Source organism: Phocoena phocoena, chromosome 2 (assembly GCF_963924675.1).
Source record: "Phocoena phocoena chromosome 2, mPhoPho1.1, whole genome shotgun sequence".
Classification (NCBI taxonomy): Eukaryota; Metazoa; Chordata; class Mammalia; order Artiodactyla; family Phocoenidae; genus Phocoena; species Phocoena phocoena.
The window spans coordinates 76,882,068-76,895,459 of NC_089220.1; the positions used below are offsets into that span (position 1 = coordinate 76,882,068).

The window sequence follows — 13,392 nt, forward strand, 5'->3', positions numbered from 1 at the left end:
GAGAATTAAATCAACTGAAGCTTAGATTTCTGTCAGTTTTCAGGGATGTTCTAGCTTGGAGAAGGGGAGTGGAGAAGAGCCAGCCCCTTTTAAAACAGACAGCTTAATCAGACCACCGAAAAAAACATGTGAGAAGGGCTTCCCTGGTGGCGCAGTGGTTGAGAGTCCGCCTGCCGATGCAGGGGACAGGGGTTCGTGCCCCGGTCCGGGAAGATCCCACATGCTGCAGAGCGGCTGGGCCCGTGAGCCATGGCCGCTGAGCCTGCGCGTCCGGAGCCTGTGCTCCGCAGTGGGAGAGGCCACAACAGTGAGAGGCCCACGTACCGCAAAAAAAAAAAAAAAAAAAAAAAAAAAACATGTGAGAATGGAGATTAGCTATGGGTACCCGGGGCTTTCCTTTAAAACTATTTTATGAAACTTAGAACTGGAACAAAGCCTACAAGTCATCTGTTCTTTTCCATATTTCTACATCTTATTCACAAGATTATGACAGGCTTGCTATAAGGACAGATGCTTTTTATCTACAGCATTTTCATGATAATCATCCAGCCAATCAGAAAAATAAAAACAAGGAAAGAAAGTCAGTGAGGCTTGCTGTAAGTATTTATGAACCATCCTCCTCAGGTTTTCTCAGGAATCACTACGAAAAAAAAAATGCAGGTCGGTACGTTTGAGAAAGAGGACTCTCTCTTAAAGCATTTTGCATGCTTTTGGGAATAAAGATTCCTCGTCCCAGTTGCATCCCTGGGATGCTTTGGTCTGGGCGTGAAAATGTTGTGCTGTCGTAATATCTCCACAACATGTTTGTTTCTCTCCGACACTTGAAAATCCCCTTTAACTACCCTTAACTTTAAAAAAAAAAAAAAACATTCTTAGTTTGTAGAGGATTTTCATCATCTGGCCACTCTTTTAGGTTGGTGCCTCTCTTCTGCGTTGGGTTTTGGGATGTGTGTTCTCTTCTCAACTTTGACAAGGGCCCTGCTTAATGAGTGTGTTAAAGAAAACTCCCTGTCAGTTATTTGCACTGCTTCTCTTTTTTATCTCATCAAATAATTTATGTTTATACTACCAGAATATATATACACAGACACACACACACACATACACATATATGTATGTATGTGAAAGAAAAGGAAGACTTCCTTTCTTGTTCAGCCATCTTTCCCATCAGACCCTCAGGTCATGGGCTCGAGTCTATCTTTGTCTTTGATCGTCTGGTAATCACATCCCCTCCTTGGCCATTTTGAATTCAGAGTGCTATGGGTCCCCTCTCCCAGGATTCTTATGGCATTGCCACCCATCACGCAGTTCTTCCTTTTTCTTTTTTTGTGGAGAATTAGATACGAAGTGGTACTTTGCCACGTTACATATTTTATCTTCTGAAAGATGAACTTCTCAGTAAGAGAAGACAAGAATTGATCAAATGCTCAGCTTTCGGTACCTGCCATGACGGTGGCTCTCCGTCATATGAGCTGAGAAACAGAGTGTGCTAACGTCATGGTGGGATCCACCTTTTCCCCATCTTCCATTTTCTCCCCAGCTCCCACATAATGGTGACACATCTCCTCTTCAGTACAATAATAAGCAAGGAGAGAGGATCAGAGAGGGAGTCCTGAGAAACTACTGGAAAATTCTGGGCACACTTACCTTGTGTCAAGTGTCTGAGCTAAGATGTGAAGACAGCTCACCATTGTAGTAGAATCGTTCCCTAAAATCAAAAGTATCACCTGTGACTCCCCAAAGCATTCAGCCTGTCATTTAAACACAATCTTCTCAATAAGCATAAACAGCCCAGCCTTATTAACCACCAACACACCAAGTGCCAGGCCTCCGTTTGGGGCCAAAGCATTTATCTCTGGCCTGACGCATCGCTTTATGATGGAAGTTAGAGGCAGGGCTTAAAGCATTCATTGGCGTGGAAAATCTGAGCTGTTCAAGGGGGGAGAGAGGGGTTTATCATACTTCAGACCAACTTTCTATGGCCAATTTAGGTGACACCTCAGTCCTAAGGCTCAGCTTGTCTGCAGGAGCCACAGATGAAGGCAAAACACAAGTTCAGGATAATTACGGAGGGTGAAGCCTTTAGCAATACTTCTCTTACCAAAGAGGGAAATCCTATGTCGAACAAGAGCAGCGAGTTTGCAGAACAGGCTGAAGCAGAAAAGAATGAAAGTCAGAAAGGGACAGAGATTCAAGGAAGACTCATTTGTACCCCACCCCTTGGCCCCTGTGCAGTAAGACAAAGTGCCTAGTACAGCACTCCAGGAAGATGCACTGTGTTCCCCTCAAAGAATCCTCTGGACCACACTAGGACAACACGTGGTTCCCACTGTCTTGCTGGAGAATCACGAGAGGTACCTTGCAGGCAGAAAACAATCCTTCTGCAGCAAGTACCATGTTTTGCAATGAGCCACCTGTTGCAAACCACCTCTCGCTACAGCGTACTGTATGTTGAAAGGTTCATCTGTAGAACATTCATGGATAAACGAGGATTCTGGAAGGAAGCATGATTTTTCCATTACTGCAGTGGATTGCAAGCCCTTTTTGTAGCCTTCACTCGGGGGAACAGGGTGTGAGGCCTTAGTTGGAGGTGTGCAAGATGGTGGGATTGGAAGAAAGTTAAAGGTTCAGGTGTGGGCAACACTGTGCTGAACCAGAAACATTTCAAGGGATGGCTTTTCTCTGACATCTCCATTAGCCTATAGGTCTGACTGGGTTGCTGTCTTATCGGTGTCTTTGAAGCTAGGAAATCCCATCTGCTACGCTTTTGTGTTTTTTGACCCTATTCCATGCTTTCACCCGTACTGTCTACCATGGAACCCCTAGGAGTCCAGTTGTGTCTCACTGTTTAACTTTCCACGGTGTCTAATAGAGGGCTTTGTGCAGTTAGCAAAGAGCCCACGGATGTTTCCGAACACACTCCTGATAGCCCCTGTCTAGGGGCACTATGGCCATCATTTGACCTGTGTTGCTGAAGTTCTTGGGAGGAGATTCCTCAGAACGCTGACATTACTTGACATTGGCACAGCTAGGTAAGAACTTAGCAATCCCTTCAGAAAGCAGTCCTTCCTGGTGGAACAGAAAGAGGGGAAGTAAAATAAAATCACCTGGTACAGGCCATGGGATGCCAAGGTGAGACCTAGCTGAAGTCCTTCCCAAGATCTTCTTTAGAAGTCATGGGCGTCTTGCCCCACACAGGGCAAAAACCTTTAGGGGACAGCTCAGATAGAGAAGAAATCCATCCAAGTGTTGGTGGGGATGAAAACTTGTTCACCTCTAAATGGTTTTCAGTGAATACCCTGAGCCCTTCTGGGCTGTCTACTGGACACCACAGCCAAAGTCTCTGTTTAGTCATTTGTTTTTGCAGTGGAAATAAGTTGGAAACACTGGCCTAGAGCTTAAGAGAGCTCAGAGTAAGTTAACAGAAATTTGGCAGCCAAGCGAGTGTGAAATTAAAGATGAACTGCTGCTTCTTTTCTCTTCCCCGGATGTTTGTTTTTTTTTCAGAGTTAGGTATCTGATGGAAACTCATGGAGTTGGTGGAGATCCTGGAGGAATATGAGTTTCTGTGGCTCTGCCAGGACTAGCTGGGCTGTGGTGGTGAAGCGACCTCATCCCGCTCTGTGTTCTAGCTTTCTCGTCTGTAGTCAGCGACTAATCACGTGACCCTTTTAGTCTGCGGAATTAGGGGCTGATAAACTCAGTTATTTCTGGCAAAATGCTTCAAAATGAACCCACTCTGTATAAATACAAAATAACATTTTTCTAACTAAAGCAGATCCTTGGGTTGTTTGATCCTAACGTAAACGTGGCTCCCCTTGCTGTCAGAAGTGCTTTCTCAGGTATGTCAAGGCCGGGGTCTGAAATTTCCAAAGGCCCTTTTTTGTTGCCTGTGGGACCCACGATTCAAGCAGAAGCACTGCCCTTCACCCAGAGTTATGAGGGGCCAGAGTCCCCAGGCGCCTCTCTCTCATCTCAGAATTTGAAGGTGATACATTAAAGAGATCCCGGGGGAGAGATTCTGGAAAGCACTGGTAAACTGCATCAGATGCAGAAGAGGTGGGGTATGGGTGAAGGCTGGGAACAAAAGGGGTCTGGAAATGTGAGCACGTTCAGTGCCGATATGGCCACTTCTAGGGGAGGGCGGCGGGCACACTGATGGATCTGAAAGCTATTTGCAAGGCCGATCAGCGAGCTCCAGCTTGTATTCCAGCTGTGACAAATGGTGCCCGGCTGAACAAATGTTACATTTCCATGAATTAATACCCTAAGAAAAACAGATGAAGAGAACAGACACACCTGCCCTCTGTTGGCTTATCTGAGTATCTCACTTGGCTCTTCATTTCCTTAACTTCTTACAAAAAACACCGGTGTGTCATGAAAATATCTAGGAAATCTTGGGTCAGTAAGTGATTCTACGTGTATCTAATTTTGACATCATGCGCTCCTCCCTGCTTAACAAATATTAATGTCAGAAGTAATTACAGTGTAGAGGAAATGGCACTCGATCTGGATAGAGAGGGCTCTGCTTTCATTCTTGCACTCACTTACTACCTGGGTCACTTTAGGCACTGGAGTGAACCTGCCCAAACCTCAGTTTTCTCATCTGCAAAATGGAGATCATAACACACAGGTGGTTCCTGGAATTTAAAGCATTGTGGTGTTTCACAGTGATATTTCCACAGGTGGGCAATAACCTGTGCATAGCAAAAATCGAGCTCACTGCGGAGCCATGCTGTGCTTGCTAAATGTTAGCTAAATCCTAAGGTTGAATATCCTCCCAAAGATGGTCATATTCAATGGCTGGGCCCTTACAAAATATAAAGTACACTGTTCACCATCAGTGGATGCCAGGGAAAGGGCTGACAGACTGCCTTTACTGCAGTCCTTAACTCTTTGCCATTTAGAAGTCTAATCCATCCCTTGTCATTCGTAAGTCAAGTACAGAGAACCTGAGGCATAGTGGTACCCACTTGTAGCCTGATCCTGAAGCACCTGCTTTGTTCTCAGCTCTGCTGAGCCATCCACGTGTCATGCCTAGTGGAATAAGAAGGGAAGCTGGCGCTTTTGATGAAAATTTGTTTCCTGTTAGGAATTTAGATTGAATTATGTCACTCTAGATTTCAAATCTCAGATCATCCACACCAAGACTTGGAAGATCTGATTCCTTAAAAAAAATTTCAGCTTAAAAAGCCTGAGAAGAATGAGAATGAAAACAGTATTAATCCGTTTCTTCTCAACGTTGTGTGTTTGCTTTTCCCAAGCTTCAGAATTACCTTCTCCTTTTTCTAAACGTTATTTCAGGATAGAAGCTGACCTGAGTATATAAGTTTCCCCCAAGCCCTACTGATACCCCCAAACAGTGCACCTCTCTCGGTTGTCAAAATAATATACAGGTAAGTGTGAATAAAGTCACTTTCAAAACCAAGATGATAACCAAAACCTCTTGAGCTACCAATCATCAGGCCACAGTTCATTTCTCCAAAAGATTCACCACCGAAGCCCCAGGAGTCTGGGGTTTTACATAAATCACGTGAGCACCGCGACCTTCTCTTCTGTAGACTCACCTGGCCACCATTTCTTTCTCCTTATGAGAGGCATACCCGCTGCTGCTAAGGGGCTTCAGAGGGGACGAGAGGAAGTAGAGGCGGTGATTGGTAAAGTACTGGTCAACCAGTGGGAGAAGAACCTGAAAGATCCACCAGAGATGAACTTCTAGGAGGCTGGCCAAAGCCCTTCCTCTGGTTCCTTTGAAAAAGTTCATCCTTAATGAGCAAAAAGACTCTGAACACAAAAAGACTCTGGTCCTGGAATTTCTAGGAAACTCTACCCCGTGAATCCCAGTTTCTAAAACATTTTTTTTCTTCTTTGCCTGTAACCAGAGGCCTTAGAAATACGTGAAGGGATAGGGCAGGACACCGACTAAGGGCCCAAAGAAATGCACATCCTGAATCAACATTTTCAGGGGCGTCCTGTAGGACATCTGCACTCAGATGTGGCTTCTTGGGCATGGCACCCAACAGAATATTTAAGGCATGGCCCAGCACTACTGGACTTGACCATCCTGTCTCTGCTTCTCAGAGCATGGCTACCCCAAAGTCTCACTTGTATTTAGTCCTCTGAGTAGGGTTATGTGGCTGAGACAGCTCACTGGCACCCAAAATCTTTCTTCCCTTCTTTCTCTTAGCAGTAGAAATCCCCGTGTTTTATCTGGGCATGGGGTCACCCAGTTAAAGCACGCATTACACACCTCCCTTGCAGCTAGCTGAGGCTGAAATGAGTAAGCTCTAGCCACTTAATAAAACAACTTTTATTAAACTTTAGAACTTTAATAAAACAACAGCTTGCCCTCCGCTATCCTTCCCCCCTTTCTCACAGATGTGGTACAAGTGAGTCTGGACCACTGTCAGGGACCACATCTTAGGAGATGAGAGAGCATCAAGAGAGGAAGAACCCGAGTCCCTGGGTGATGGCGTAGAGCACAGCAGGCTGCTTACCTCCTCGGACCACCCACCTGCCTCAGGACCTTTCCACAACAGAGAAACACACGTCCATCTCATCAAAGTCATTATTGGAGTTTTGGATATCTTTGTTGGATCTGCTTAACTTGTACCCTAAATTGTACAGATCCCAAGAAGAAGGTAATCCGGTTAAATGCAGAGAGTCACTTACTTTGGCAAAGAACTTGATCTCCTGGTCATGGGGAGACTTTTCAGTTTTCCCACTGCTGACAATGGTTTCTGCAAAGACAAAAGTGACACAAAGTTGGCCAGAGCTAAAGAAAACAAAAACAAAAGGAGTCACAGCATTAAAGAAACAAAGCAGCTTTTCGTCATGAAAAGGCCATTTGATTTTATAAAATATCTAATATTTTACAAAGTACTTTATAATTGTGAGGGTTGGTTATTTCTTGTGTCAATTGTCTAGGGTTTCACTACTCTTTACTGATAAGAAGGCAGCTTCAGAGAGGCTGAGTCATATGCTCACAGGCATAAAACAAAACGATGGAAAACTTAGAGGAGGATGCGTTATGTGAAAAATGACAAATGATTCAATCAAACCCAGAAGGGAAACCAAAGACAAAACTGATTTTTTTAAAAGTGTGTGTGTGTGTGGAAAATCTCAGCCTAAACCATATGTTTCAAAGAATCATGAACAGCTACAGTATGAAAGCATCGCTCTTCATAAAAGGAATATCTAATTCCTTCTGGTATTATGAGAAGCACACATTTTTCTGATATTTCACGATGATACTTACCCAAATGGACGATCAACTCTTGAGCAGAATCAACATATTTCAGGATCTTCTTCAAAAACTTATAGGCAAACCTCTTTTCCATGGAGGAGGCATCCAGCCCCATATCCTTGACACCTCTAGATTGGAAATGGGTAAAACCCCAGGGAGTAACAGAGATAACGATGTGACTTTGGTGCACAAGCAATTTCCTCCATGTCAACTCTGCTTTCCAAATGTTGATGGCTCTTCTGGCTTAGTGACCTGACTCATCATTTGACTCACTTCCCCCTGCACTTGAAACCTGCCTCTGTGAGCATGCAACACCTGAGCTACAATAATTTCTGCAAAGATTTTTCAGGAAGATCTTTGTCATTCATTCAACAAATACTGAGCTGGGGATAAATCAAGAGATGCAAACAAGAATCCCTGCGCTCATGGAACTTACGTGCTTGCTATAAACAGGTACAAACACTACATAAAACGAAATATAAATGATCTGGGGACTTCCTTGGTGGTGCAGTGGTTAAGGATCCGCCTGCCAATGCAGGGGAAACAGGTTCAAGCCCTGGTCCGGGAAGATCCCACATGCCGTGGAGCAGCTAAGCCCACGAGCCACAACTACCGAAGCCCGTGTGCCTAGACTAGCCTGTGCTCTGCGACAAGAGAAGCCATGGCAACGAGAAGCCTGCGCACCGCAACGAAGAGTAGCCCCTGCTCGCCACAACTGGAGAAAGGCTGCGTGCAGCAACGAAGACCCCACGCAGCCAAAAATAAAATAAATAAATTAAAAACAATTATCTGGAATGCTGTAAGTTAATAAGTTTTGTGAAAAAAAGAAAAACTAAAGCAAGATGAAAGGGCCCAAGAGTACCTGAAATGGGGTTGAGCAGACTGTCGTGTTAAATCAGCGCTGGGCTTGAAGGAGGTGAGCCATAGAGACATGAGGGGAGAGAGCTTTCCAGGCATAGGGAGCGGGGGTGCAAAGGTCCTGAGTGGGCACATGCATGCTGAGTTGAGGCCAGTGTGGAGGGATGGAAGTGAGCAGGCAGTCAGAGGGGCGTGGGGTGGGCAGTGGAGGCAACCGTCAGGGTGCCGTGGGCCGTCCTTAGCATTTTGCTTTTGCTTTGAGATGGGAAGCTATTGAAAGCTTTGAGTAGAGGAAACGACATGATATGACTCACATTGTGACAGAATTACTCTAGTTGCTAGGATTAAAATTGACCGAGGGCAAGGATTGAAACAGGGGCCCCAGGAAGGAAGCCCTTTCAGCAACGGCAGTGACAGCATGAAGGGCGAGAAGTGGTCAGATTCCGGGTATCTTAAGGGGAGAGCCATCAGCATTTCCTAAAGGATTGGATGTGGGTTGAGGGAAAAAGAGAGGAGTCAAGGTTTTTGGCTTGGGCATCGGGAAGAACAGGCTGTCGTCAAGTGATGGGGAAGTTGAGGATGGAGCAGGTCTGAGGCATGGGTAGCGGGAACCTAGGGTTTCTCCTTGGTGACAGGGATGTTACCGCCTTATCGGTACATCCAAGTGCCCACCACGGGCTCTGGCTCAGGGTAAACCACTACAAGTGTATGTTTGCTGAATTCTGTGGTCTTTTTCCTTTCCCTCTCCTATTTCCTTGATTCCCTTCTTATAGCCAAGAGGAATTTTTCACTTCTGTGAGCAAGTTATTTATTGGCAAATCATAGTCTGCATGCATCTTGGTGTTAAGAACAGGATTAAAATGACGATGGGAGTCTTTCTTAAATGCTTTCCCAGAGGCTGTCTCCTGCTGCCTGACCTTTCCCACTCAACAATACAGCAAATAGGTTTTGTTACTTTTTCATATGAGCTACAACAGAAATATTTGCATAGATTTTTATTTAGGTTTCTGTCATTCAGTGGCAAAAATTCTGTAGGAAACTAAGAGAAGAAACAGCAGCTGGCTCAGCAGACATTTCTTTCAGGAGGAATGGCTTATCCAGGTGGGGACACTGCCTTGCTTTTCGTTCTACAAAAGACGCCGCAAGCACAGCCCATCACCGACACCTGACCAGCGGGGGAAAACAGGTTCTACCTTTAAGACTTAAGCAGCCCAGACCATCCTCACCTAAAACATTTGTCTAGATGATTCTGACAAACATAAGTTTGAGAGAAAGTCTTAGGAAATCATGATTCATTCAGTCTCTCCAGTGGAGTTGCCATCTTTGTTCAAAGGTTGTTGATGTCACTCATCTTCCCTATTGTTATTATGGCATTTCATTAAATATCACATAAAACAAAAAAACACAAGTGTGAAGAGAACTGGTGATCCTGTGAGAACTAAGCTGCATATTTTGCAAAGACCTGCGATCGTAAGTTTCCAAAACCAGCGTTTCTGAATTAGGTGTGAGACAACCGTAAAAGATAGGGAGGAAATTGAAAAACAAAAAAACAAACCTAGAATACTGCATTTACATTATTTTGCATGTACCTTAATTCTCTTAACTATACCTTAACTGCTCTTTAGCCCAATTTCAAGAGCTTTGAGGATGCATTATGGATGTGGTTTATAATTCCAATCAATAAAACAACCAACAAAGATGAGATCTGGGGGCCTATGGTACAAGATTTGTGAATGAATGCATGTATGTTTGTTTTAATTAAAATTAAATGTTTAAGGTACAGATGTATAATTTGTCACGATTCTTTGCTGTAACTGACTTTTAGAAATTGATATCGACCAGTCTTATTTATGTCGGAAGAGAGGGCTTCATGCTCCAGAATAAACACCTATTCATTTCAAAAGACTCAACCGCTATCCTTACTCTGATCTGCTTTGCAGGCAGGTGATCAAATATCTAGAGCACGAGAGACCACACAAGCCTGCCCCTGGCCCGCTAACGTCACCTGGAAGACGACTTACCTAGAAACCACAATGCCGTTCACTTGGAGGAACTTGAACAGGTCCTGGGCCTTCTCCCGGTCCCTGAACTTTTCCTTGGCGGTCAAGGTGTCATACGGTACCAAAAGAGGGTGACTGCCGCCACCTGGGGTCAGGAAAGTGAGAGATGACAAAATAGGTGGCTCTTCCTTTGCACTTCTGGGAAAACACACCTGCCCCCCAGCTCACCTTCTGTGGGAGATGCTGTGAATCTAGCTCACCTTTGCTCTCCAGCTCCAGCTTCTTCTTCTTGGCCCAGATATTGTGATAGTTCTCAGCTATCACCTCCACCATCCCCTGTGTCCCAACAGGGAGACGACAGTCAGAGAGAAAGCAAGCAAGAAAAATGGGTTCATATCTGCCCCGCTATTGCAGGCAGCCTCGGGAACAGAGCACCACCAAACGCTAATGGCACATTGCTGAGTGTCTCCCATCATTAATTAGTCTTTGCTTACGTACCCCATTAGTTTTATATCTTCCCATACACACAGAAAACAATTTCCAATTCTGTCCTTTTCTGGTAACTTATTATCTTGGCAGTTTGATGCATTTCTGAGAAACACACATTTCCATTGGAAACTGCATTCTGGTGGCACTTCATTTGTCACAGGAGTGAAGTGTTCTACTCCTGACCCGAGACAGGGAGCTGGGAGCGGGGGGGGGGGGGGGGGGTCAAGCAAAACTCTAGGATCCCCGAAAGCCTTTAGCTTTGCAAACTAAAAGTAATCACATGTTGGAGAAAACTGCTGCACATAAGATTTCTCAAATAGAATGCATCTTTATAAGGTTCATAAAATAGTGACCCGGAATGAAGGGTGTACTCTGGAAAGAAAATTTCTTTAAGGTCCAAAGCGTTGGTCTGATGGACTCTCTGAGGAGTCACGGCCTCAGGCTGGGGCCGGTCACGGTCACTGACATGTGCACAGGGGAGGAATGGGGGTGAGGAAGCTTAAGCCTTTAATTTCATCCTCTTGGGTGTAAGTCCCTAAATCCTACAATGATGACTTGTCTGTACCACCAAGGGCAACTCAAGTGAATCCACCACGGGATGTGCGATTGTCCTCAAGGTTGGGGGGCCCGGTGTGAGCAGTCCAGCACCCCAACCCAGGGGCCACCTCGTCCATTTTCTCCTAGTTATTTCTCCTGGCTGTTATAAGTTCTGTTTTGGGTTTTTGTACAGTAATTTGCTGTTCGATCTTCCTTCTATTGAGTCATGACCTGCTATGACGTCTCTGGAAGAAGCGCAAAGCCTCACCTTCTCAGACTGTTGGTTAATTCTGCTGAGACTGTGTCAGATGAGTGGCCTCTGCTCGTTGTGGCCCTCTCTAATTTTGATATCTCAGTGGTGATATGTTTTAGGCATTCTTCCCCCTCGCCCCTTTCTAGAACACTCTTTGGAGGGTAATATGTCCTGCACTTGAGGGGTTTTAGAAAGTCCGTTACGCTGTTCTGAAAGTATCAACACTGACCTGGAGCTCTCTGGACAGCACAACATTGGAGAGATCCAGGGGAGCAGGGCTGTAGCTGTTGCCCTAGGAAAGCAAAGGCAGAATCACTGGGTTTCCCGTTACTTGCCTTATTCTCACCAGCATCCCTGACTTCAGTGGCCAAAGATATGTCCTGAAAGATTCCCAGGGCTCACTGGTGGTGGGCCTCATCTCTGATACCCTGGGGATAGCTTTCCCAGATTCTCCATGGGTTCTATTGGCCTAGTGTTGGCCTCTGGGCGTGATGGTCATACCTGGGTGGCCTGGGACACGCTTCGAAGCTTCTCATTTTCCCGCTGTTGAAATAGGGCTTCTCCTTCTTTGGTCCTCTCTACTGTCCAGCCCACAGCCAGCATGGTTTTCAGGGACTCTCTGGCAGGCCAGCGATAAATTTCCTTCTCCTGGAAGAACATTGGAGCAGAAGAGCTGTGCAGGGCACGGCCCAGCACTGTGGCTGGCTTGTCTCCCGGAAGAGAGGTCCTCCCAGAGTGGAGGGGAGCTAAGCGGCTCCAGCTTCCTCTCACTGGGTCAGAACACCCTCTGCAGCAACCCATCTGAAACACGTCATCCGTCTTTCTGAGGTTTTTAAGTATAGGACCCCACAGTCTCCTGCTTTTAGAGGGAATGTGCCAGACATATCCACAGTTTGTGGAGAAAGCAGAGCGAGAACAGGAGAATGACCTCTTTCCTCCCCCCACCCCCCAGCGCTGCCACCTCTGCCTCCTCTGTGCCCCGCCCACTGCACAAGAGTCGCCAGCCCTGGACCCACCCCTTTCTCTCCAGAGTGACTTCTGTTCTCTGGTAGGTATTTAAGATGGGACACGTCAAAATGCATTTGTACGAAGCTCTCCTCCGAGCATGGGAAATAGACTTTCTTAGATTTAGAATTCTCTTTCGAGCCATGCACAATTTTATAACTGGTCAATATGCACAAAAAGATACACATGTCATCCTTTACCTGTGACACTAGGTCTAAAGCCTGCAAGGAACTCTTACTGATCGCAAGATAGGAATTCAGAGTTGAGTTGAACCAAATCTCATAACTTAAAAAACACACAAAACAAACCAGGAGACCTGTCCACGTTTCCCTGGGGACTCTCCTCTCTATTCTTTTTATCCGTCATGATTGGAAGTCCTTTCTATCTGAATGTTCTCCAACAATGCAAGTCCCCCCGCCCCCTGCAACAATCTAACAGAAGCCCTTCCTAGTTCAGTTACAAGTGAAACACAAATGCATTTTGGCCCAGCCTCTAAGTGCTGATTGGTGCTTTTCTCTCCAATGGGCTTTCAGAACCAAACAGCAGAATGGGAGGCTGGGTTCTCAGAAACCAGTCTTGAGGCTGTGGCCCATGGGCCAGCTCCTGAGGAGTCTGCCAGAGTCCTGGAAAGTCTCTAAGGAACTGGATGGTGAATGTGCCCTCGACTCCTCTGCCATCTGATATAATTCCCAGGGGAGGGAAATTAGCATGACCTGGTCCTTACCTTCTCTGTTAATGTCTTGAAAGGCCTGATCAATGGATGGGTCTTCACATTTTCATCCAGGGAAATTCCATATTTCCATCCATTCTGACTCTGTAGAAATGTTCTCAGTTCAAATATCCTTGGCACCCAGAGAGCCCTGCTATGTGACCCATATCCCAGCTTCAATTTTCACTGAACAAATAAAATAATGGAATGTGACAGAGCTTGGAAATTTCCCTCCAAAATGTCTAATTGATCCTTTAGGGCTGTCAGGCCCTCTGCTCCCTGAATTTTGAACCCT

The 13,392-nt window shown here is 45.6% G+C and overlaps 1 protein-coding gene across 1 annotated transcript in view; it reads right to left on the reverse strand.

Annotated features, from left to right (window-relative positions):
- RYR3 (ryanodine receptor 3) overlaps nucleotides 1–13,392 on the reverse strand; it is a 374,244-nt gene that overhangs the window by 86,806 nt on the left and 274,046 nt on the right. The window contains exons 53-62 of the mRNA XM_065871700.1: nucleotides 13,113–13,202; nucleotides 11,885–12,031; nucleotides 11,613–11,675; nucleotides 10,365–10,440; nucleotides 10,126–10,249; nucleotides 7,259–7,374; nucleotides 6,673–6,740; nucleotides 5,568–5,689; nucleotides 2,102–2,151; nucleotides 1,648–1,708 (exon numbers count right to left, since the gene is read on the reverse strand). Of these exons, the coding sequence (XP_065727772.1) occupies nucleotides 1,648–1,708; nucleotides 2,102–2,151; nucleotides 5,568–5,689; nucleotides 6,673–6,740; nucleotides 7,259–7,374; nucleotides 10,126–10,249; nucleotides 10,365–10,440; nucleotides 11,613–11,675; nucleotides 11,885–12,031; nucleotides 13,113–13,202 (917 nt within the window). The remainder of the gene's footprint in view (nucleotides 1–1,647; nucleotides 1,709–2,101; nucleotides 2,152–5,567; nucleotides 5,690–6,672; nucleotides 6,741–7,258; nucleotides 7,375–10,125; nucleotides 10,250–10,364; nucleotides 10,441–11,612; nucleotides 11,676–11,884; nucleotides 12,032–13,112; nucleotides 13,203–13,392) is intronic.